At 47.7% G+C, this 24,854-nt stretch overlaps 1 protein-coding gene across 2 annotated transcripts in view; it reads left to right on the plus strand.

The window, feature by feature from the left end:
* Positions 1-699: 699 nt before the first annotated feature.
* CLSTN2 (calsyntenin 2) overlaps positions 700-24,854 on the plus strand; it is a gene marked incomplete at both ends in the record, with an annotated part of 596,568 nt that continues 572,413 nt past the window's right edge. The window contains one exon of one of the 2 annotated variants that reach the window (XM_084231583.1): positions 700-1,078. In XM_084231583.1, the coding sequence (XP_084087709.1) occupies positions 976-1,078 (103 nt within the window). The remainder of the gene's footprint in view (positions 1,079-24,854) is intronic. The other variant, XM_084231584.1, reaches the window with a different exon arrangement.

The following is a 24,854-nucleotide window of genomic DNA, read 5'->3' on the forward strand; positions in this document are numbered from 1 at the left end:
GGGAAACTGACAAATAAGTACTCAGGCAAGTGTGTTACAAGGCATGATGTCAGGTAGCCTGGTCTTAGACATGTGGAGTGACAAGATAAATGGGGTGACTTTCTGCCCGAGCACCATACTGCAGGGAAGTTTAACTGTCATAAGACCAGCACCCCAGATTTACCTTTTCTAATCTTGCCCACCAGTCTCTGAGAAGCGTGACTGCCCTTGCTTCCCAGGGTAGTGCGTTGTCCAGCCACTGCCCAGGGGTCCTGGGTGGTCTACCCTGCCAGACAACTCCAGAGCAGCACTTGCGCTTTGGAGCTCTAGCGTGTGGCTGGCGCCCTCCCCAGACCAGGCGGCTCAAAGCTCCTAGAGACCCGACCAAGGGCAGGAGCCGCAGCAAAGCCCGCCAGCACCCTCCCCGCGGGGGTCTGCTTCAGGGCGTGGCAGCGCAAGGCCCCTGCTCTCCCGTAGACCACGCTCAACGCCTCAGGTGACCACTTTTTGGGACAGTCCATCTTCTCCAGAGGCAGTTATCTGGAGAGCCGGAGCTGGGGCGCCGGGCGGAGGGTTCCCCGCAGCCGCCCTCCAGGGTCCTGTGGGAACCGAGTCCTGACGGGAGCAGGAGTGCCCGGGAGCGTGGGGACCACGGAGGAAAGTTGGGGGTCGGAGCCGCGCAGCCGGGAGCTCCGAATCCGGTGCCGGTGTCCGCGTCTCATGAATATGCAGGAGCCACCTCCCTCCCTCCGTGACGTCACGGGCCGTCCCGGGGTGAGCGCCGGAGCCGCTCCGGGTCCGCGCCAGTGAGCGCTGCTGCTGCCGGCGAGCGAGCGGCGCGGCGGCGGGTGCCGGAGGTCGGGCGCGGCGGCGCAGGAAGCGCACCCGGCGGGCGAGGCGAGGCGAGGCGGCCCGTGGCGCGGCAGGAACCGGGAGGCAGAGCCGGTGCGGACCGCGGGCGGCTGTGGCAGCTCGCTGGCGGCGGCGGCGGCGAGGATGCTGCCTCGGAGGCTGTGCTGGGTGCCGCTCCTGCTGGCGCTGGGCGTGGGGAGCGGCGACGGCGGGGGCAGCCGGCGGCGCCGCCTCCTCGCGGCAAAAGGTGGGTGCTGGGGAAGTTTCCTCTTTTCCGAGAAGGGAGGCCGGGCAGGCTGGAGGGTGCAGTTGGTGGGAACGCGGCTCACGCGCGGTTTGCACGCCCTCCCTTGCCGCAGCTTCTCCGGCATCTGTGCGCCCGGATCCCCGAAGTAAGCGCCCAGCGCCTTAGACCAGCGAGCTTCCACCCGCAGACGTAGCCCAGTTCCTGTGTGTGGAGCAGGGCTCGAGGACCCTGGGGAGTCGGGACAACTTTAGGGGTTGTCTCTGCTGGGGTGGGGGTGTAGTGGGTGATTCGCTGGTTCTGGCCCGGCTATGGCCAGAGCAGGGCGCTGGCGCGGGAGCAGAGGCAGTTGTCTGCTTCTGCCAGGGGGAGGGATCGGCGGTTGTGCCTGCAAAGGAGGGTGCGGAGTTCCCTTCCAGCCAGGGAGGGGGTGCAAACTTGCAGGCTCCAGGGAAGGCCCCCTGGCTCGCCTCAGGCTCCCCAGGGTGACTCCAGCTCTCCTGGGAACGCGCGTCCTCTCGGTGGGCCGCGGAGTCAGGAGAGGTGCGGGATGTGACGCTCGCCCTGGCCTCTCCGACTCCGCGCCGGCGTGCAGAGGTGCCCAACCTGGTACCCCGCCCCCCCCCCCCCCCCGGCCCGTTCCTTGGGTTGGAGGTCGTGACCTCTCCACTCCTACCGCCCGGAAGGAAGCAGCCTCCGAGCGAACGCCTGGCGCAGTCGGGGGGGACCTGCGCTGGCGAGTCGCGGACTTTGGGAGCTGTCTGCGAGCGCCGGGAGGAGAGCTGGGGAGGGGCGCCGGAGGGCGGGCCTGAAATGGAAGGTCGCGGGCCCGCTGGGCGAGGGGGAGAGGCGGGCGTGGAGCAGAGCTGGGGGTAGAGGGGGGTGGCGGTGGGCTCTGGGAAGACGGTGGCAGGTCTGGGCTGGAGCGCCCAGTTCGGTGATAACTTGTTGATTCTCTGCGCCGTTGACAAGGGCGTGCGTTTGGTTGGGGGCTGTAGTCTAATCCGCCAGGTAACCAGGAGGGGCAAGTTGGTTCCTGGAACCTTGTCTGTTTCTCAGTCGTCAGAGGGCGGAGGGGTTTGACCCTGCAGGCAGAGAGGCTCTTCTTCTCCCTTTAGGTTTCGGAGGGTAGCTAATTTGCCAGCTGACTTTATACTATAGCGCACCAGTTTCTCAGGAAGGGGAATGTCCATCAGGTTTAATTACTTTTGGAGCGTGAGGGTGGGGAGAGTGAGGGACCCCCAGTTTGCCGTCACTGTGGGAATGTCTCTCCCGGAACTTGAGAGATAAATTCGAGAATAGGAGTTTCTGCTTACTCTGTAATCTTTGAATTTTTTAGCGACATGACTTTGAAACTATTTTATAAGCAGACGTCCTATTTCAGCATTTTTTTTTCTCCTGGTGCATTCTTGAGAGGCAGGTTTTTTATTTTTTTTTTTGGGGGGTAGATAAAAATCTTTAAGAAACTATCTCAAACATAGTATGATAAAAATTCACTGATATAAAGGGATCATTCCAAGACACTGTTTTGCTTTTTGGGTTTTTTATTTTTTTGGTGCAAATAAGAATAAAAAATAATGATATTCCAAATCTTTTGCCCTCCTTCCTCAATTTCTTTGTTAAAACAAGAAATTACGCAGCTTTGGAAATTTCCATCTCTGTAGCAGTGCAAATGGTATGTTTATAAGCAGGTGTCTACAAACAGAATAAGCTCACAGCAAGTAAGGAAAGGGGAAAAACTTGTTTGAGACGAGGACCTGGAGTATTTTTGTAGTATTGCTAAGTTCTCAGTCCACATGGGAAGCTTTGCGGAGGTCAGAAAGATGAAAAGGGTTGGGGGGAATATAGAATTTCAATGAAGCTCGCTCCTGTGAGTAATTATGCACATTTAGACCAACACTTTTCATCTTCCCCACTTAGAACATATTCATTTCATGGTGAAAACAAGCCAATTTGTTTTTGCAGTGTAAAAAGTTGATTAGCCATTCTGTCTCCATGCCCCTTTTTTTCCTTTCTCTTTCCAACCACTAGGGGGCTGCAGAGGGCGCTGTTTTAGCTGTGTTAAAAAAGACAAATGTGTAATATTTGATCAAAACAGAGACATTTATTATGACACTTTGGTTGGTATTTACAGGTCTGGCTTTCCTTATTACAATGCACTTGCATTTTACATTTCAAAATTTCATATAGTCTCTGAAGAACATTTGAGATAATAAAGCGATGCTTCATGTTTAATGCACCCTGCCACTGATGTTGCCATTCTGAAAGGTTCATAGGATTTTTCCTACCACTAAAAAAGAGAAAAGTCAGACATGTGAAGGAGATTGAAAAGAAAATAGCTTTCTTATCCCATACAATTCTGTATTCGTGCATAGGAGAGTGGGAGTGTGGCATCAAGCTGCCTGGCAGAGCTGAATGTACCCTCTGGACATCTGTCTGAAAGCATGCCCTCTCAGCTTCGGGGCTGTGTAAGATGTCATGTCTGTGGTGCACAGCTTGTCCTGCCTTTGCGCTCCTTGCTTCTTGCTGTAGGGAATCGAGCAGCTAATCCCTGACAACTGTTAGGAGTTTTCACAGAATCACTGTACTATCAGTGCAAACATAGTCCTGATTTTGGAAATAATATAGTAGTCAGGCAATTATTACCACCACTTCCTCTGCCCTCCTACAGCTTGGCTATTTGTCAGAGGAGACAAATAGCAGATCTCTGCCTGTGTTTTACCAGCAAAGCTTAGGAGACATTGGGGACCCAGGGCGCCCCAGGGACAGAGCAATGACACAACTTGTCCAGGGTGAAGAAGACGATGCAGTCTGGACAAACACACTAAGGTTTATGCTAAATTTAAAGCTGTGTCAGGTCTGAAGGACCTGGAACACAGTCCCTTTACCGTTCTCAACATCCAGGCATAGTTCGTATAGAATCCTGGCATATTCTTGAGTCTAAACCCTTAGTTACCATAGGGCCTACCATGTGCTTGAGTCTGGCTTAGTGCTCTGGAGGATTCTGAGCAGATAGACTACCCCTCATTCCCACCTCACCCCTACCTTTCTCTGAGAGCGTTGATGTAATTGGAGAGACAAGATTTTTATGTAGAAATTTTAAGCAAATGACAGCAGAGAGAATTTGTCCCTAGTACAGTAATATGTGATGGGGACATAGGCAAGGGAGATGGTGGTAGAAAGTGGACTTTCCAAAGCAACATTTGGTAAAAGGAGGGGTGAAAAGTGAACAGAATTAGAAGAGTAATAGTAGACTTTTAGTCTTTGCAGTTTATAGAGCCCCTTCTTAGTAGATAGTGGGTTCTGTGCTATTCTCTTTCCCTGTGCTGTCTTTATATTTTGCAGCCCACGCAGTAGGTGTTAGCCCATTTCAAGGACTAACAATATAAGTCTGAGAAGGGTAGATGACTTGCCAAGACCACCAACTAGAGCATGTGGTACAGGGGTGAGAATGACAAGGGTGCCCCAGCCTAGGGTCCCGAGACTGTTCCTTTTGGTATGAAAAGCATACCTAGTGACCCTTGGGAAGCAGGGCAGTTTGTATCTCTGAGATCCACAGGCCCTTGGTCCTGCTCACAGTGGTAAGAAAGTCCAAGGTGTTATTGTAAAGGGGCCCTTTTGCTGAGGTGCAGGAAATGGGCCTTGCTTTCTTTCATTTGAGGAAACCAGTATTCTCACTTAAAGCAGCGGCCTGGTCCTCCTTCCTGCAGATTCAAAAACCATCCTTGCGTATTCCAGATTGTATATTGCAGAACTCCCTGCAGGGACAAAGATGATATAGATTATTTATGGTGAAATATCCTAAAATATCCTAATTAAAGGGTATAGCCTGGCCAACTGGCATCCTAGGTCACCTGTGGCTCCTGGAGCAGGATGTGCTCATTCCCGCCCTGGGCCCTCTGGACTAGTGGTTAGAATGTCACCTCCCTTAGCCCAACTCCTATTGCTGTTCAAGACACAGCCTGGCTTCCATATGGCCTCCTCTAGAACCTTCCCTAACTGCCCCCCCACCCCTCAGCTGGTGCCCCCAGAAGACTATGGCCCTCCCTCTGTGCCTCTGCTCCTATGGGGTGTTCCAGCAAGGCTCTGGAGGCATATGGAAGCCACTGCACCTTACTCTTCTTGCATTTCCAGCACCACCCTCTGCCTCCCTCTGGCTGTGAGTTGAGTTGTCAGTAGTGACTAGCTTAGTGAATCTACCTGTTTGCAATTTTGGTGCAGTTCTGGGTGTTTTTTCTTCCATGAAGTAACATTGGAACTTGGCAGTCAGAGAAACCTGGGTTCTCATCCTGACCTTACTGCTTCTTAGCTCCCTAATCTTGGATGAAGCAGTTAAGCATTTTGAGCCTCAGTTTCCATACCTATAAAATGGGGATCCAAAGTCTACCTTGCAGGTGTTTTGTTTGTTTGTTTGTTTTTGCCAGGGCAGAGCTTAGAAAGAACTTAGCCTAGGTGATAACAGGTAAGCAGCACAAATATACAGTGACTAATTACTGATCACCGAAACACTAGGTTTGAGTGTCTGAGATATGGTGAAATTTTCTTTTTGATTGCTTGGCAATTGATGGCATTATTCATATCTTCTTTCAGCTCAAACTGTCCTCTCTGTGTGTCTCTTTTTGTCTCAGTCTTTTTGTATATGTGTGTATTTGTGAAAATGTGTAAATACAGCTGCACATGCACACACTCTCACATTCGGCTTAAATTGTGAGAATATCTGAATGTCTTCGAAGTCAGGACCCATCTTGTTCACCTCCAAAGCCCTGCACTTAACGCAGGGCCAGGCCAGAGCAAGGCCTCTTGGTGTGCTATGTGTGCTATGTCCTGTCTCCTACTGTTGACAACAGATGTGTGGGGTTCTCGTGTGCGGAGGAGGAGCTTCTGTGGTGTGAAGTTGGCTGTACGGAGGGGTCCCTGCCCAGTTGTGCTTCCCTCCCAGTCCTGCTCCCCCAGGAAGCAGAGAGCATCGTTTTGCTTTAGACATTGGCAACCTCTGTGATTGGGCATGTTTACAGGGAAGGGACAGCTGAAGCATGGTCACTAATGACAGCTCGAGACAGAGTATTATCTGTAATCGGGCCCATCACTGCCTGCACCCTGTGGGAAGGCTCCATGAGAAGTGGGCTCCAGGACAATGCTGACAGGATTGACTATGGGTGCTGAGCCAAAGACACTGGCTCTGAGTGCTGCAAACGGTCAGCTGGGGCTGCTGTAACAGAGCTCTGTAGAGTGGGTGGCCCGTAAACCACACGCATTTATTTCTCACAGTTCTGGAGGCTGGACCTGAGATCAGGGTCAGGTTCTGGTAAGGGCAACTTCCGGTTGCAGACTGTAGCCGCCTCTGTGCAGCCTCACAGCCAGGGAGCAGAGGGCAGAAGCAGGCTCCCTCCTCACTCCTCTGAGCCTTTACTCCTATCCACCAGGGATCCTCCCTCATGACCTCACCTATTCCCCATCTCCTCTCAAGGTTCCTTACTGGGGATAAGGTTTCCATATGTGAATTTTTGGGGAATGCAAATAACACTGAGTAACACTGAGTGTGTAACACTCACATTGTAAGCTTTGAGGGAGAAACAGGGTACAGGCAGGGGGTCATGTTCAGAGGAGGATGTCTGGGGCAGATTTAGACCAATCCAGATATGCCCTGTTCCTCATCTTAGCTGATGGCTCTCCCTCTTTTTTTTTTTTTTTTTTGTAAGGGCAATGGGAAAAAAAAAAGGATAACGTTGCATATAGCAAAGACCTTGTGCTCTCTCTAGGGCAAACATCATACATGGCGTGCACTATTGGGGAACTTGGTAGCTATAGAAACAAATAGACTGTGCATTACAGACCACACACGATCTTGTAAGAAAGGAAGAAGTTGGCCAGGTTAGGAAAACTCAGGAAAGATTCATGGAGAAAACAAGAAGTCCTTGATGAGTGAGGTTTTTGGTAAGCAGATAGAAAGGGTGGGCAGGTGGTGAGAATGCCTGTGATTGGTATACAGGTAGGAGGAGGAAAGTCAATGTGCACCAAATATTTTTGGGGTACAGATTGTAGACCCAATAAAAGAGTGATTATAGACCTAATAAAATTGAGTGCATACTAAGTGCCAGCACTGTTTACATATGTGTCAATTGGTTTCATCCTGACCCCAATCTATGAGGCAGGTAGAGTGCCTACCCCATCTATGAAAAGGAAGAAATCAAGGTCTAGAGAAGTGATGTGACTTAGACGTCTAAGTTCTCACAGCTTGGGGATGGTAAAAGTGAGGTTTGAACCCATAACACTGGGAGACATGGAATCCCACATCACATTGGCCCACCAGCAGAGCGAGGTGATGCTGGCTTTAGGAAGAGTCTAGGGAGGCCAGAGGAGCTCTGCCAAGCAGAAAGCCATCTCCTCATGAGGTGAGGACATCTGGCTTCACTACAAAATTGCTGAGTCAGTTTCTCTGGAAGTCTCACTCTCTGCCTCAGGTCTCCATCACAAGTGAGCCTGGCCTCTCTCTTCTTATCCATGCAGCCCAAAGCCTTTCTCACCTCCTGTCCTGCCTGACTCCAGAGGGAGGGCAGTGTCTGCATTGTGTGGTTCCAAAGATGTGTGTGGAGGAGTCTCTTGCACCATAAAGACGGCTGTTGTTCACTTGAGTTAAATATGATGCCCTTCTGACTCCTCCTTTGAGCAGGCAGGGTTCATAAAGTTTACCACAGATACTTTCAACTGAGGTAGGTTTACTTGAAGGCTGGACACTGAGGAAATGAGGAGAGTGTGCTGGAAGGCAGCTGTGGCAAGGGTGGAGGAGATGGTCTGGACGGACTAGGAGGTCCTTGACTGCTCCCAGGGCTGCCCTTTCTTCCAATGTCCTAGAAGGATTTTATATATGGCAGTTGGTGTTTCACAAATACCCATTTACAGGTTGGTAAATGAATACCAACAGGTACGCAGCAGTGGAGCCAGGAGTTAGACCAAGGGGTATGACGTTGCCAGTTGGCTATAATTCAGCACCAGGAAGCACAGTGATGACGGCGACACTAACCTGAAGCTCAGTTCTCCCAATTCTCACAGATTTCTAATCCTCAGGACAAGCACTTGTCTGCAGTGCCTTCCTAGACCTTGTTTGTCTCTAGTCCAGAGCTCTCTGCCTGTATCAGTCTTCCCAGGACCATCTGTTTCTTCTCCTGGTTCACTTGGGCTCTCCTTTAGAGGCTCACTCAATGTCTGCCCTCTCTGGGATGTCCTGGGGTACTGCCAGCCCCATGTATACCAACCCAACCTCTCATCTTCCCTCCAAGAATCTGTTACTTCCTCTGTGTTACCTATTTGGGGAAAAGTCACACCACCTACAATTTACCCAAGTCAGAGTCCCAGAACTCCTCCAGCATGCTTCTCTTTCCTTTACTCCATCCTTCATCAGGTATATACTCCAAAAGATCTAGAACTATCTCCATGCCCATTTTTACTGCCTTATGCAGCATAATTCTGACCGCCTCTCACTGCATCCATCATACTGCTGTCTGGATAGAGCCTGAAGCCCGGCCCCTCCAGGCCTATGTGAAATTCCATCATGGTCTCACGACTTCCATCCAGCCTAGGGTCTGTTAGGGTCCCCGGCTTTTGAGAATAGCTTAACTTTTTGGAAATACCTTAACTTTCTTCTGGTCTTTCACAACTTACCACTTGTGAAACCCACTGTCCAAATCGCATGGCCTCTTGATGTCCCACCCTCTCTACTTGCACAGGCACCAGCATCTTTGCCACCACCAGGGGCCCCCGGCTTGGAGTCCAGCTCTCAGGTCATGTTCCATAGCCACTGCCCAGGGGTATTAGTTGGGACAGGAGAGGTAGTGGGTCGGTCACTCAGGTCCATGCTCATGAAACAAATGCCTTTCAGTTTTAGGATGTGTGTGACCTGACTATGACCCCTTCAGAAGCTCAGGCATTTACAGAGCACAGATGAGGGCAGGAGGTGTCTATGGAGAACTTCTGCCTGCACATTGGCAACCTTTCTCTCCTCTGAAGCTAAGATGCTTCCCAGGGTCAGCTCAGAACAAGGAGCTCTATCCCCCTGCACCTGACAATCCCCAGGCCTCTCAAACTAGACCCAAACTCTGCAGTCTCTCATAAATGTCTTTTGAGGTTTTTATTCTTATTTCTTATCTGGCCTCCTCTCTTCTCAGTGAACTTACAGCAATTTCCAGCATGAACACTGCCTTCTGTCAAGTGCTCGTTTTGTCCCAGGCACTGTTCTGAGTGCTTTATAGATATTAATGGTCACTCAGCCCTCCAGCCACTCAACCAGGTGTGTTATCTTATTATCCCTATTTTACAGGTCAGAAAATGGACACCTGGAAGGTTTAGCTACTCATCCAGTTCACTCAGTAAAGCAGAGCTGGGATTTGATTCCATAAATTCTAGTTTCAGAGTTTACTCTTCTTCATTGTGCTGGTGCTCTCAAGCCTGCCTGCTTGAGAAACCCTGGAATCACTTGAGAAAGTTTTAAAATAATTCTAATTCCCGGACCCAGAGACTCGGTATTTCATTTAAAATGCTTCAGGCTGGGATTTCATTTAAAGCTCTAGTATGTCTGATGAACAGCCTAGGGTGAGAAGGGCTCCACTGGACTGACAGCTCCCCAAGGCATGTTCCTTGCTCTCTGTGTGAGTTGCAAGGTTGCTCCAGGTAAGGGCATTGTTCCTGTGTATTTTACCACCACAATAAGCTGTCAAACTGCTGCTGGCCTTCCTGTCTTCCCTGGCGGGCTTTGAGCCTTTGAAGGGTGACTCTTTCTGGTCAATGCTGTGTGACCAAAGCCAGGGACTCCCAGAGTGCGGGGTGGTGCCGCTTTCTGCCTGCCTCACTGGTGGGAATGCTCCTCAGGCCTCTCCCTGCCAAATGACTATACATCCGAACCAATGACAGCATGCACTGTGTAAAGGTTGCAAACAGTTCTGCAGAAAAGTCAGCAGAATGAAAATCCCGCCACGATGTTGAGAAAGTTGGGTCCAGTAGCTGCCGTTGCACATTCTCACTTTGCATATTTCAAATAGCATATTCCAAAAGGCTGCAGATGCCGTTTTCATTGCCTTTACAAATGTTTAACAGGCTGAAATGGACTTATTCCTAGGGAATCCCCCGTATCAAATTGTCATGTGAAAATTGCTATTTAAACAAAAAAATGTCATTTTTGTGACTTCAGCTACTTTGCGTTTCCATGAGGTCTGACTATTATGCAGTCAGACAAATCTGCAGTCTACAAACAAGCCTGATATGAAAGGAAAGATCATAACTTCCAAGTCACGTGACCTGGTTATGCTGACTGGTGTGAAGCTCAGGGCAGGCCACTCAGTCCCTTCGGGGTCTGCTTCGTGTACAGGACACAAGGCCTCTCCCATCTGCCTGGAGGAAATTCCGGGTGTCCACATGGAGGTGGCTCTGAGCACCCTTGGAAAGGTTAAAGTGCCTAAAAAAGGTGATGAGATTTTGGACGTTTATTTTGTCATTTTTGGATTCAAACCCCCCAAACAAAACTGTCCATCTTTCTCTCCCCATACTGTTACCAATTTTGTTAATTATATGTTCAGGAGAAGTTTGAGTTTCACAGTAAGTGCCTTCCCGATTCTTTGATGTACAGTCTGCATATGTCACAGCTCGTGGTCACCATGGTTACACACCAATGCAGCAGTTGCTGGCCCATAAATTTTCCAGGAAGAACCAGTCAAAACTGTTGATATTATGTTAAGTTGATGTGTCGTTTTCCAATTTGCATGGATAACTGCATTGCAGCAAATTAATTAAAACAGATAAATGTTAATCTAATGCATGCCTCCTTATAATTAATGAAATATAACCATTACAGAGGTATTTGATTTATTATTTTAATTTATAAAATGCTGAATTCTCCTATAAAGTTAGATATAGTAACAGGAGAAACTGACCCATAGATAGGATTAGGAAAAATAATCACATTTCTATAAATTAATCACTCTCTAAAAGGATATAGTTCATTAACACCATGAACTGAAAGTGTTAGATGTAAATTAGATTAACCTTTTTAGTGACACTTCCATTTATATTGCGTATTCTTTTCAAACTCAAAGCACTTTACATATATTAATTCAATTAACCCTCCCCAGACCCTTGTTAAGTAAGTACATATATCAAAGTTGGAAGGGAGGAGAAATGAAAACCCTTCAAAAAATATTGAAGTTCTGATTTTAGGATGCATTATTTATGATTTCGTCGTCTGCGGTACAGTTTATCCTGGACTTACGAAGCGTGAGCACGTGGGTAGGTATCCGGGCTTGCTCTCTCCTGCTACCAGGAAACACTTAGCATGTCACTCCATATTTGAGGCCAGAGATGCTTCTGCCTGATGCTGAGGCCAAATGCTCTGAAAAAACTTCTGTGTTATTTCATCAAAGGCACCAGAAACTCTGGGTTCAAACTGCGGCAACCCCAAATGGGTGTGGGTAACTAGACCTTGTGTCCCAGAGGGTCATCATCCCTTGAGTCAGTTACTGCTCCCATTTGTCCCTCTGCCCTTGACTTTGTAGACGCAGGACTGGCTGGTGAACAGACCTTGGGATGCTTTTAGGGGAAGGAACAAGAAGCAACAGGGAGGTGGGGATGGGGTCTGTCTTCAGGGCTGTGTGGGTAAGGAGCACTGCCTCTGTTCCATTACCTGCGGGGGTGGAGAGTGAAGACCCAGGAGAGGAAAGATTCACTTTCTGTCTAGCAGTGTTTCTCAAGGACCATTTCCTGGATGAGGATCTGGGTCTTCTGCAGTAGTTTGTCACCAAACAGATGAGTGCCCCATCTCCTTTGGGGGCCATGTCTATATGTAGAACTCACAGTCATTGCTCCAGTTCTCCCAGGGAGAGGCACAGAAGGAGAGGAAAGGGGTGGGGGACTTGCGCTATAAAAACTTGCTCAGACTCAGAGAAGGAGACTGTAAGCAATTGATTGGATGTGTGTTTGGTGGTTTAAGGTTCCAAATATTTTTTTTTCTCACTCTTTTCCTTCAAGTTCTCAAACCCACAAATACTCTCCTAGGGCAGCTTTTCACTGTATCTCACAAACCAGGTCCCTTTGAAAAGGAGTGTGCCTCGAATTCCAGCCTGCCCTGTAGCTAGTGGTTCTGAAGCTACCATGGGGAGTGCTAATCCAAAGGAATGAATCATTAATGGTTACCCATGAAAGCAGCGTGGGAGAACAACTTTGCAGATTTCTTCTTGCCTCTGGAGTTAGAAAATCACTGACTCTGGTACTCCAAGCCAACGTGCAAAGACACTTGAAGCCCACACAGTCCTAGAATCTCAGTTTATCATGCTCTGCCAACACTTCTTGGCACGCTCTCTGTGCTGCAAATTGCCCCTGCTTCTCCCCTCCAGACCTTGTTTTGGAGAGATTAAGAATCAGGACTTACAGCCAAGAATTGAAAGACCAGCCATCATTCAGGAAACTCGCAGAAATGCGGGGGAATGAGAGAAAGTATTGACTTTGCAGTTCATGGGATTGTAAGGGATGCTTCCCTGCCTCTCTCCTTCCCTCCTCCCATCCTTCCTCCCTCTCTCCCTTCTTGCTTCTATTTTGGTGGTGGTTTTGTTTGTTTTTGGGAGGAGTAGTGGTCATTTGGAACAGGGAAGGAAGCTGAAATCTGTTATAATTGGAGTTAAAAAGAATTTTGCATTCAAGACCTAGCTTTCTTTTTTATTGGTATTTTTCCCCAAAGGAAAACTAATTATTTCAGCTTTATTACACCATCATCAGAAATAACAAGATGGTTGTATCTTGCTGGATTATTAATTTTAAAATTATATTTAAGACATTTTAGTGATTTCTTCTTCTTTTAATTAGCTTTCATGAATAAAGCATTTTTATTGCATTTGCATCGTTTTCCCTTTTGAACAGCTCCCTGCCTCCCCTCCACCCTAACCTACTAGGAGTTAAATTGCAGCTAATCTATGTAGAGGAACTCAAGTCACAGACCAGCTCAGAACCTCTGCTTGAAGCTGCAGCTTCCTGGAGTTTTGCTTCCAGACATATCCCACTGCTTTGTCCCAGAGACCATGGGTAGGGGTGAAGGGTGGAGAGGACCCACAGAATTGTGTCAGCCTTCAGCACCCCTCTCATACTAATATCCCCCCATCCTGAGCTATCTCTTCCTGCCCCCTCCTCATCAGTTTTTCTCTCTTGATATCCTTGGTGGTTTCAAGAACTCCTTTGGGAAGAGGAGCTTGGCTGCTCCCTACAAACCTCCCCTTAAAATACTACCAATAATGAGAATCATCATCATCCTAGTCTCATAATACATACTTTCTCAATCCACTGGGAAATGTGAGAAAAACTGTCTTTGGAAACCTTGATTACTTCTATTGCTAAGGACCAACCACCCACTCTCATTGAAGACACCTTGGCTTCAAAATGATTCACCCGGTGCATACTTCCAAACAAATGAGCTCCTGTCTGGGCCACTTAGAGGTTCCACCACCTTGGTCCCCAATCTCTAAGACACTGGTGACTAAATGCTCTAGTATGTCAACGTGTCAGAGAGGAGCCATTTCTGACTTTCCTAAAGTGATGGGACATGAGGCGTGAACTCATTTGGCAACGTTTGCATTAAGAAGAGAAGGAGGTTAAGTGGTCGCACAAGGGCGACATTTTAGGCAGCATGACAGCCTGTCTGGAGTGCATGGGGGGGCATGAAGGCAGCTGGGTCTCTGTCATAGAGCTCAGACCATATTAGAATGATATTAGTTCCAGTGCCCAACTTGTGTGGATGAGTCTAGGAGGCACAGCTTTTGTCACCTGAAAACTGGCAGTGGCTGGCTACAGACCCTCAGGAGACTGGGCTTCTGCCCATGCTGACGGCCACAGTGGAGCCTGAGTGTCTCTTCAGCCTTGGTCGTGGCATGAGACAACCTGGTGTTTGGGGTAGCAGCTTTGTGTGGTGAAGATGTGTGCTTTGATGTCTTCTCTCTCCAGGACCAAGGCAACCTCTCTTTTGGGTGCCAATCCCTAAACAACCCCTAGAGCACTGGAGGCAGCCCCAGAGATAAAGGAGGACATCACTGTTCGCTGTGGTACAGGATCCTCAGGTGTGCAGCCTGGTGGCGCTCAGACCCAGTCACAGGAGCGTCACCTGGAGGCAGGCATCCAGCCAGCACCCCCCTCGTTTAAACAGGAAGCTTCACCTGCTTCTCTGTCTCGACTATGTCTGCTTAAATGCAGGGGTGGTCTCCTCCTGAGCAGGGTCTGGACCTTCATCCTGCCTCAGCTGTCTGAAGGCTGAGCCTTCTCCATCTGTTCTTCTGTATTGTCTTTCAGTGGCACTTTTCTCTCTCTTGCCTTTGCTTCAAACGGCAGGCATTATACCCCTGACTCTGTGCTTCTACTTCAGACTGCTCAGAAGAGGGGATGGCAGGTGGGGATGGCATGGGTCTTGTGACTCAGAGATAGTTTGGTAATTTGGATTCTCCTTGTCTCCATTGCTTATCTCCCACTAGTGGTGGACCAATCCCTCTTTAATCCAGTTGTACTAAACCTTTGATGGATTTTCCAAACACAATCCTTGCTCAGAATTTCTCCATGTGACTTCACCTCATTTCTTGGCTTCTCTCAAAAGGCCCTTAGCTTGTGCTGCCTGTTCCTGGGCTAGCAGTTGAGCTCTGGGGCAGAGCCCAGCACCCAGCACAGTTCCCATGCAGGTCTCCATGGGGAACTGATCAGATCCCTTCTTGTTGCCCAGCTTCCTGCCCTCACTAAACTTTGTGCTTCTTGATATCAGGTTCTATAATGTCTTCACTACTGGATCCCCAGAAGCTTAGGGTTGAGCACAGAGTCAATGGATGAGTGATGACCTGCATTCCCCAGAGCCCTGCTCTTTGCCATGAGTGGGAGATGGTGCCTGGGATGGAATTTTCTTTGATTCATCTTTTTCCTTTATCATCTTGGATCCCCAGTGCCCATCCTCCAAGCACAAGCACACAGGGTAGGACTAATAGAGCAAAGGATTTGGTTAGTAAAGGTCAGTATCCCAGGCTGGGCTCTGGCTATTATTGGCACAAGCTGGTGCATTCAGGGATGGGGAAGTGGAGCCAGGTTGGAAGTAGGTGGCCTACTGGGTGTGAGACAGGTTAGGGCATAGGAGGCTGGATGGCTCAGGATTTGAACCTCCAAGGCTGATGGCTCTGAGGGCCATTTCCAGAGCATATATCCTGTGGGATAGGTAATGTAAATGAACTTTCCTATCAGTGAAATACCTTAGCATGAGCTTCGTTCCCCCCACACCCCACCTGACATTTGTCTGTAGCCTTGTATCCCACATTTGGCAGAACATCAGTCACTGCATTGGTGAGAATTTCACCATAACCGTTGATTGGTGTAGGTCTAACACTGTCCTCAATACTGTCCCATGTCACTCCATAGATCCTCCTTGTGTCTGTCAGCATTCTCTTAAATCCCAGATTGCAGAAGTCCTGCACATATAAAGCATGCTTTGTTGTCCAAACAGGTCATTAAAAGCAATTTGAAATTTATGGCATCAGATGCACATGTGCAGAGGACAAGGATGAGATTTTTAATAGTAAATGACTGTGCTCCATTGAAGTGGGATGGGGCCTGTGGAGTGAGGTGATGAGTCCGATGGATTTCCGCCACCATAGCTAGGTAAGTAGATGAATGAGAAGAGGTGATGATTTCTGAATGTACCGAGATTTCCAGGCTCTGTACTTAGTCCACAAAAATTGAGCCAGTGGGATCGTTTCCAAAGCCAAAACATTTACTTCTGGATCTAAGGATATACTGGTTCTGTCAGGAGCATTATAGCTTTGACACTAGGCACACAGAAGCACCACTTTCCCCATCAAATGCAAATCCAGAGTTTCTGAAGCTGACGTTGGGGAGTCTTCTAGAAGTATTCCTGGGGCTGTGGGCTATAGAGAGGAGTGTGGGGAAAGTGGCTAACAGCCCTGACTCTGACCCTGGACTCCTCCTTTGCCTGGGGAACCACAGGGTCTCCATGCTGCCACTCCTTCTTGGGCTGGGGCAGTGGTCCGGACAGGACCCACTTCCTAGAAATCTGGCTTAAGTGGAAACATTTCCCTTTAGATAGCAAGACAGGAACTTGGTCCCAACAGGGTTTTACTAAAGTCTCAGGGTGCATAACAGGGAAATAAACAGAAAAGATCATCGATCTTGATCACTGGTTTTCAACCCTATCAGAACCAATGATCCCTTTTTACAACAAATATTTATGGTGCCTCCTTTGTTATCCTGAAACGAAATTTACTGATACTATTATCTGCTTATATACATAATTTAACAAATCAATGTAATAACTGGAATGTAAAGGAACAAAAAGGAAAATAATGTGTAATAAAATAAAATGCAGTGCTTGGGCCCAAGTACAAGAACACAGTGAATGAGATACTGCGAATTCCACAGCTGAAAATGCAACTGGATCTGAACTGTGTTGTAGTGACAATTCAAATATCTTGGGCAGTATTGGGGGGATGTGACTTTTAGGAATGGTGAGATTCTCCCAGTGAAGTTTTGACAAGACAGAGTACATTCCGGCTTCAATTCTTAGGATGGTAATATTCCTGAAAAGTTGAGGATTTAAAGCTAACAAAGAATATCTAGCTGACCCACTCCTATGTCATTATGCGGAAGAGAACTTTGGAACTCTGGATGGAGTGCTGGGGCATCCTCTCACTCACTGACTCTTAAGTTCCTGGCTTTAAGAGGCACCAGAGATGGTTCCTGCAAGCGGAACTGGTCTTAAAGAGTAGACAACTTATGGAACATACATTTCTGAGGAGCTTTTGGGGAGAAGTGGGAAATACCATCTGCTGATGAGCAACTAAAAAAAAGTTGCCATATCTTACACAAAGATCTGAAGAATAAGGCTTTCTGGTGGGGTATGTTGGAAGACCCCCCAGAGTCCGCAGTTTACAGCAATCCTTTAGACTCATGGAAGAGAGAGGGCCACTACTTATCCTCATTAAGTGTGGAGACCCCTCTTGGTCCTGCCGCTCCCCTGCTTCTCTGCCCCACAAAGAGAAGAGTGTGGGGGTGGGGGAAGCAGATCACACTTGACCCCTCCATCATGTAATGCCTTGCTACTGCAGGGGAGGGAGAAAGTAGAATTCTTTGTTCAGATAGGGAATGGGAATTATTTTATTATTTCTTTTATTTATATATATTTTACATCATTGTTCATTTTTAAACAATGTTTGCTTCCCCACACCCCCTCAGGTGTAGTCCCCATAGAGTTTCCAGTGCACCCGTGCACCATCACCTCAGTCCCCTGTGCTCCTCCCTCCCTCCCTCTGATCCCTCCTCCTCCTGCCCTGCAGTAGGTCTCTGGTTTATAATTGTCTGGTTTTGTTTTGTTTTGTTGAACCATCCGATAGTTTTCTTTATCCTCTGACTTATTTCACTGAGCATAATTCCTTCTAGCTCCATCCATGTTGCTGCGAATGGCATGAGTTTGTCTTTTGCACCAAAATAGATGACTGGATCAAGAAACGATGTGTTATCTGTACACAATGGAATACTATTCGGCAATCAAAATAGGGGATGGGAATTTAAAAATGAATGCATGGAGTTTAACCAAAAGGTGATGTGGAGCTGTGGAATTGGACTGGAGTACCTGAGGCACTTGTCACCGATCGGGAAAGGGCCCCTGGACTAAACATGGTGGGGGCGGGAGCAAACAAGGCATCATTTGATGTCTATAACCAACTGCTTAGAATACGTATTATGGTCAATACTGACGTTTCAGAGATAACCATTGTTCTGTTGGATGGAGAAGCCAATCCTTCCTTAGTGTTTTCATTGATCATTTAGAGGGATGAGGGTTTTATTTTCTATTGTTTTTATTTCCTAGATGTCTGTCTACTTTTCCCCCTTCCTTCACATAAGCTCCATGTGTCACATGAGACAAAGTCTGGATTGCCTAAGGAGTTTCAGTAACTTTGAGATGAAAATGCATTTTAATATTTTGATTTAATGGGGAATGGTGTATCCCCGTAATAAGTAGTTCAGTGACATTGGGTAGTTCTGTAATATTTGACTTGGAGTTGAATTTATAAAAATTTCAGCCCAACAGTAACTTCGGGGCACCGGGGATGTATCTATTTCTGAAATGAGAAGACCTGGTTGACATTCTGATTCTAAAATCAACATCATCTCTTATGCGTCCCCATATTTTCAATTATAATGGACAACGGGCTGTGAATTTAAAAGCAGCTTCCCTGCAGCTCCTGCGCAGCCCCAGCTTGAATGGAATAAAGAGAAGAGCCTGGATGTGAGGGACAATTCTCACACCCACTCCTCCAACTTAACTTATTAAAATGCCTTCTTTTCCCAGCCTGCTTTGGTTCTTTTCTTTGCACATTGGTTCCTTGGGGAGTTTTTGAAAGTGGATTTTTTTTCAAAATTTGGGGAATTTACATCCTGAAATGGTTGCACCTGGGAAAGGTAAAATGTTGGCAGAAAAAGCCTAGATTGTGTGAAATACCTCTGGCAGCCAGAACAAAACTATTTCTAACAGATATATGGGGGAATAAAACAGCTGTCTAGGATATGGTGTTCTATTATCTCTTTGGCATTACAGGGTACATTTCAGATCTTCTTAACCTGCTCCCACTCTCCACTTCCCATGTCAACGTCATCTCCCTTCCCAAGTTAAAAATTCCCAGAATGGATTGTATCAAGTTCCCGATAGGGTATTCTTAGGCAGCAATTAAAGTCAAGGGTTGCACTTAGACAATCTTAGGGTGAAATGACCTTGTAGAATACCATTTGGTTTTTACCCCAGGAGGCTCAGGGCAGACCTTTCTGAACCAGAGGGTGGTCAAAAACCAGGCCTGCAGTGGTTCTCTAATCTACCCATAACCGCTCGTACCTCATTCGACTATACTGCAAGAATGGAATAGCTGTCCAGTGGAACTTGGCTTAGCATTAGGGGCCTCCTCCTCAGAAAGATTGTTATCTTCAGTTGGGGACTTATGGCAGGTCTCATCCTCTCTAGCGTGCACTGTTCTCAGACTCAATCAGATGCAGGTTGGAGAGAGACCAGACAGAGTGTGTGCAGGGAGGACATCTATGTGGCCATAGGGGGCGATCGTACTAGATGCCATCAATATGCTGCCCACAGTTCACCCACTCTTGTCATTTTCATGCATTCAGCTCCAACTTTCAGCACTAGTGAACTTTTGACTGTGGGTTTCGTCTGGCCACTAGACCTTTCTCTACCTGACAAGTCACAATCCCAGGGAATTAATAACCAATGACTGGCAGGGGTTGATAGATCAGGTCAATACCCCCACTTCCTTAGGTGGGAGAACTTCTGTGGCTCTACAAAGAGTCCCCCTGAGGTCCCCAGGAGGTCTGGGTTCCACTTGCTCATAGTGGAAACTTGCTTCTGTTCTTTGTTCCTGAGTCACCTCTCCACTCCCCTACTCCCCTACTTAAGGTCACCTCCCAAGTAAACTACCTGAACTCAAATCCTGTCTCCTCAGGGCCTGCTCCTGAGGGAACCCAAACAAAGAGAGGGTTGAGCAAGAGAAAGTATTTAATAGAGAGTACTCACAACTCTTCTGCAGCCTTGCCCAAAGTACATCTGATATTGCAGGATCTGAGCACCAGGATTCCTTGGCACATTCAGTTAGGATTGCTTGACAGCTCTGAGGTCTTGCGGGACACTGGAAAGACTCTGCTTGCCCTGACTGGTGTCTCCCTTCACTGATCTCTGAGCACTCCTGTGCGGCTCCTGCTCCCACTTGGCATTGGGAGGCCTTGCTTCACTAACAGTGCTCTGGGGCTGGGGCACTGAGCTTGGTAGTAGTGAAGACTTGCATACTCTGAGCCCAGGACTCTTGAAGTTTCCTGAGGGCAATGCCTCTGCACCTTCTCCAGGATCTGGGCTACCCTCCCATGGTGAAATGAGTTGAATTAGGCTGAGTGCTTGCAGCATACATGAGCCATGTGTCTGGGGGAACATCTGGCACCTCTGATCATAGCCAGATTCTCGAGCATCTATTTTCAGCATTTTCCCAGAGCACCTATAAGAGAATTGGCAAAGCACTTACCTTTCTGACTGCAGCGCTTCCGTAGTTGGTGTGCAACAGCCAACAGAAAAATATCTCTTCTCTACACACCCACCCCAGCATGCCCGCAGGTCTGAATTACTGTGGTCATTGAGTTATGTGAGGTAGGGCATGGAAAGCTCTGATTGATACAAATTCTACCCTTTCTCTAAGAGACTTAATGCACTGAGCCATTGTCAGCTGAGCAGTTGGATGTGAATTAGTCCATCAGCTTAGCTTTAGTCACATGGCCCAGCTCAAGTGCATGGGATTTAGTTTGGTTTTTTTTTTTTTTTGACAGCCAAATGACTTTATTTCAGAGGTGAGTGGCATCAGCATATAAAACACATGTAAATAGGCCATTTCAGGTACTGCATACAACATGTGATTTATTTCAAAAGTTCTCTTAATTCTGGGTGGCTGACTGATGGCATCATCTGGGTATGGTATACAAATTATGGCTCCAGATTGTGCCACTGAGAAGCTGTGGGATCTTGGAAAACTTGCATAAATTCTCTGAGAGTCAGTTCTCCTCTTTAGGATGGGTGTATTAAATCCTAACTCCAGATGCTATTGTTAAGGCTCAAGGGTATGAAAATCTTGATAGAGGCCAGCCAGTATTCTGGTTTTCTGTTGCTATTTAACAAACTACCTCACAACTTAGTGATGTAAAGCCACTATTTCATCATGTTCATAGATCAGGAATATAATGGGGAAGGAAAGTTAGTTTATCTCTGCTCCATGGCATCTATGACCTTGACTGACTGGGTTTGCTGGGATCATCACAAGGGCTCTTCACTCACAGTTCTGGCGGCTGAGCTAAGATAGTTCCAGCATTGGGCTCAGATGGGGCTCCTGGCCAGAGCCTGCCAGTGGCTTCCTCACTGCATGTGACATCAGCATGGGCAGACCTCTTGCCTGGTGGCTCTGGGCTCCTGCACACAACATGGCAGCTGTGTAGCCTCTGGTGGATTCAGCCGGATCTCCCTCCTAGAAGCTGGATCCCTCTCCAAGGTGTTTCTCTCGTGAAAACTTGCACTTTCTCCATGAGTTTATTTGTCTCTGACTTTGGCCTTCGCTAAAGTGGTCTCTACTCTCCCATGCCCCAAGAGAGAAAGGACAGAGCCCACTCATGTCTTGGGCAGCAGATGCTCTAGCACTCTCTGAGGGAGCCAGCATGCCTGATGGGCACTCTGGAGGAGAGACCACTGTAGGATGGTGGAGGGGTGACTGGAGGGAGGTAGGGTGATCGCATGGCATGGTAGGATGCTGATGACAGTTATGTCTGTTCTAGATACTTCATAGGCATCAGCTATGGGGGTCTAGGAAATGGATCTTCTAACTCCCTGTAGGGTAAGATAAAGAAGTATCAGGCTTTTCTGCCCTCCCGCCATTAGGATTGATGATGGATTCTTGCTGTCCTGAATGCATGCCTGATGGTGGGCACCTGGAGTAGGGTGTGGTCACGCGTAAGTGGATACACCTGTGCTGAGAGGCTGGGCTTATAATGGCAGCGTCACGGGGATGCCAGCGGAAGCAGAGAAGCAGAGAGCAGAACTACGAGCCGAGCGAAGGAGAAGCAGAGACCACCAGAGAACGCCAGAGAGCCCAGAAAGAGTGAAGACTTGCTGGGGGCTGGGAGGCCTGCCAGCCTCCCGGCCCCCTGGCACTCCTGCCAGCCATGTACCTGGTAAATCCCAATAAAAGCCTGCAAAAGCCACTGAGGGCTCCAGGACTCTCTAGGATTCCTTCTTTACCCCGTCTGCTCGAATCATAGAGATCCTGCCCTGTGTCATTCCTGCCACTACACTCACCATTTTATAGTTGAAGAAACTGAGTCTCTGAGAGCTTTAGCAAGTCCAGAAATGTTACTTTAGTAGAGATAGGAAGCCAGATCTCTTAATGTCGCTGCAGCATGCAGCCTCCCACTTGGTGACATATTGCTTGTTGTGCAGCCATTTACCTGACTACCTGTATTCACTGAGAGTAGGAGTGTGTCTTCTATTCTCCCTCCTCCTGTACACATGGGGCTTGGCAGAAGGGCCCATGTCCTTTTTGGGTATCCACATCATGATTGTCTTGTTCACAGCACCAGTTGGGTTCAGGGGGATTGAGAGCAAGAAAGGCACTGTTGCTTATATTCCATCTCCAAAGGATATTTTGTTCAGGTTTGTTGTAAAAGTATTGGTTTTGAAATTGAAACAAAGAAGGTCTACTAAAGGGATGTCCCATTTGAATGGCTTCTCTTTTTTCAGGTTAAAAGCAATAACCACCAAGCTAACAGAAAGAAAACCCTCCAAAGAATATTGTAAATGGCTCTGACAGGTTAAAACTGCTGGATAAATGCAGAATTTGCATGAGAAAAACCCGAGTACAATGCTGATTGTCATTCACTAGTAATAGGATTCCCTGAAAATCTAAAAATCTTAATTAAAAAAAAACACATAATTTACTTTTGCTGTTAAGTGTCCTTTTGCCTCAGGAACTACTAGGGCTTGATTATTGCTTTCTTTAAATATACCTTGACCAACTTTGGCCTGGCTTCCTCCTGGAAAGACCATTCTCTGCCCTCAGGAAGACCTGAGTTTCGATGGGGAAGCTAACAGGCTGATAGATTAAGATATTAAGTGGTGATTCAAGCCAGGAGAGTGTCACAGACACTCAATGAGCATGAAGAGTCAGGGCTGGTGAGGTGATGAACAGGGTCCTGCATGCCCTGGGCCACCCAGCTCTTCAGTCTCTTCTAGGCCACACCTGATGCTTATAGGTCTGGGAAGGAACCCGCTGTTTCACCCTCCAGGCAGTACCACTTCCTCTGCCTGAATGAAGGACCTGAGTTGCTCTCACCAACTCTGGACCCTCAGTCTCCACCCCAGAACTCCACAGGCAGAAAAAGACCAAGTCTCTTCAACACTTACCTCATCTGGGACTTTACTGTGATTGCCTTTCTCCACACACATTTGTGTCCCAATTCTAACCTGTACATACCTGAAATAGAATTCATGCAAACTTACTTTTTTTTTAATTAAAAAAACTGGGTTTGCTTACCAGATAGTGAGGTCTGTAAGGGAGCAGGCCTTATGTCTTAATTCACCCTCGTTTCCAGCACCTTGTAACTAACTGTTGACTGGGTAAGTGAACAAAGGAATGAATTGATTCAATGATGTGGCCTTGGGATCTGTGGGACTCTGAAGGTTCTGGAGAGGTTGGAAATGAGGTCAGCTAAGGGCCCAAAGTCAGCAGAGAGCGTTTACCATGTTGACCACAAGCTGAGACCAGCCTGCTTGCTGTGGACTTCTATGCTCTGGGAAAACCCAGCCCCTCTTTGTAATGTTGGGCCCTGGGACCCCGAACTGGAGGACTGGGCTAGCACGGAAAAAACCCAGTCTCTGAAACACCACTGAGCCCACGTGTCAAATTCATGAAAGGCAAACACTTGTGCTTGTTTTTCTGATTCTTTTTTCCTGCTGAGTTACTGCCCGCGAGAAAGTTTCTGCCGACCCATCAGTAAAGGCCCTGGTGTTTGGTATTGATCCACACTGAGATGCAGCCAGGCTGTGCAGATGCAGAGCTCGGCCAGGACATCCAGGCTGCTCGAGCCCCTTCAACAAGGAGACCCTGGGGCCAGTGCTCACTCTGCAGGCTGGCAGAGCAAATGCCTGCTTTTCTTGATTTGCAGTCTGGATTCATTGCACCTGGACAGGTACGGTCACTAGAGCCCTAGTCTCATAGTCATGTCTCCTTGATGTCTGGGGATGTGGGGCTGTCCTTGAAGACAAAGAATATTCTGGTCAATTCTTGGGGGAGTTTATTTGCCACATGATATATGTGTCCCACCACCAGTAATTGTTCAGGAAGGATGGGGTGAATCCCACATGCCCATTTGCTCCTTGCTTTATCTTTGTGCTGCCTAATAGGTCTTCCTCCGCCTCAGTAACTACTTTTTTCTAGAAAAAAAATTATTTATTTAGTAGAAGAACTGGAGTGTAGTCCAGAGGTGCGGGGGGATGAGAGGAGTCACCAGAGACAGAGTAGGGAGCACAGACAGATTTACTGAAATACGCTGCTGAGGGGAGCATCGGGGTGAGACAGGAGAGGTCCGCTGCACCAAATGTGGGATAGCTCCCTGACCGGGATAAAATTCATGCTGCAGCAGTGAGACTTAATCCCTAGGTCACCAGGGAGGTTCCTGTCTCAGTAATTTCTTTTCTCCTTTGGCAGCTTATGCATTTTTGTTCAAAAAGCTGAATTCATGCTGGGATGTGGTAGATCATGCATGGATGAAATGATACATCTGATCTCTGTCCAAGGAGTCATGATGAACTTGAAAGGTGACTGGGCCAGTGGATGGGACAGAGATAAACGTGGAATCTGCAGACAGCACAAGTCTGTCCGTGCTCCTTCCTAGGGGTTCATGGGTGTTCTGTAAAGTCATGACTAGACCACAGTCTTAAATGAAGAACCTAACAGGTGCTCTGTGCTGCCTGTGCCAATCATTATGTCTTTATAGCCTTACTGTAGCTCATCAACTCCAGGTCGACTACTGTTTTTTCAAATGTTGACATCTCTGAAATCAGGAGTGGTCTTATAATGATGACATTCTAGGTGTGACATGATGGGAGAATTATCTGTGTCATGCATTTGCCTGTTTGCTATCAGATTTGTTCTTACCCTTTCATTGCTTGACTCTGTAAGGTTGG

The sequence above is a fragment of the Talpa europaea genome (genome assembly GCF_964194135.1).
Source record: "Talpa europaea genome assembly, chromosome: 4".
NCBI lineage: Eukaryota > Metazoa > Chordata > Mammalia > Eulipotyphla > Talpidae > Talpa > Talpa europaea.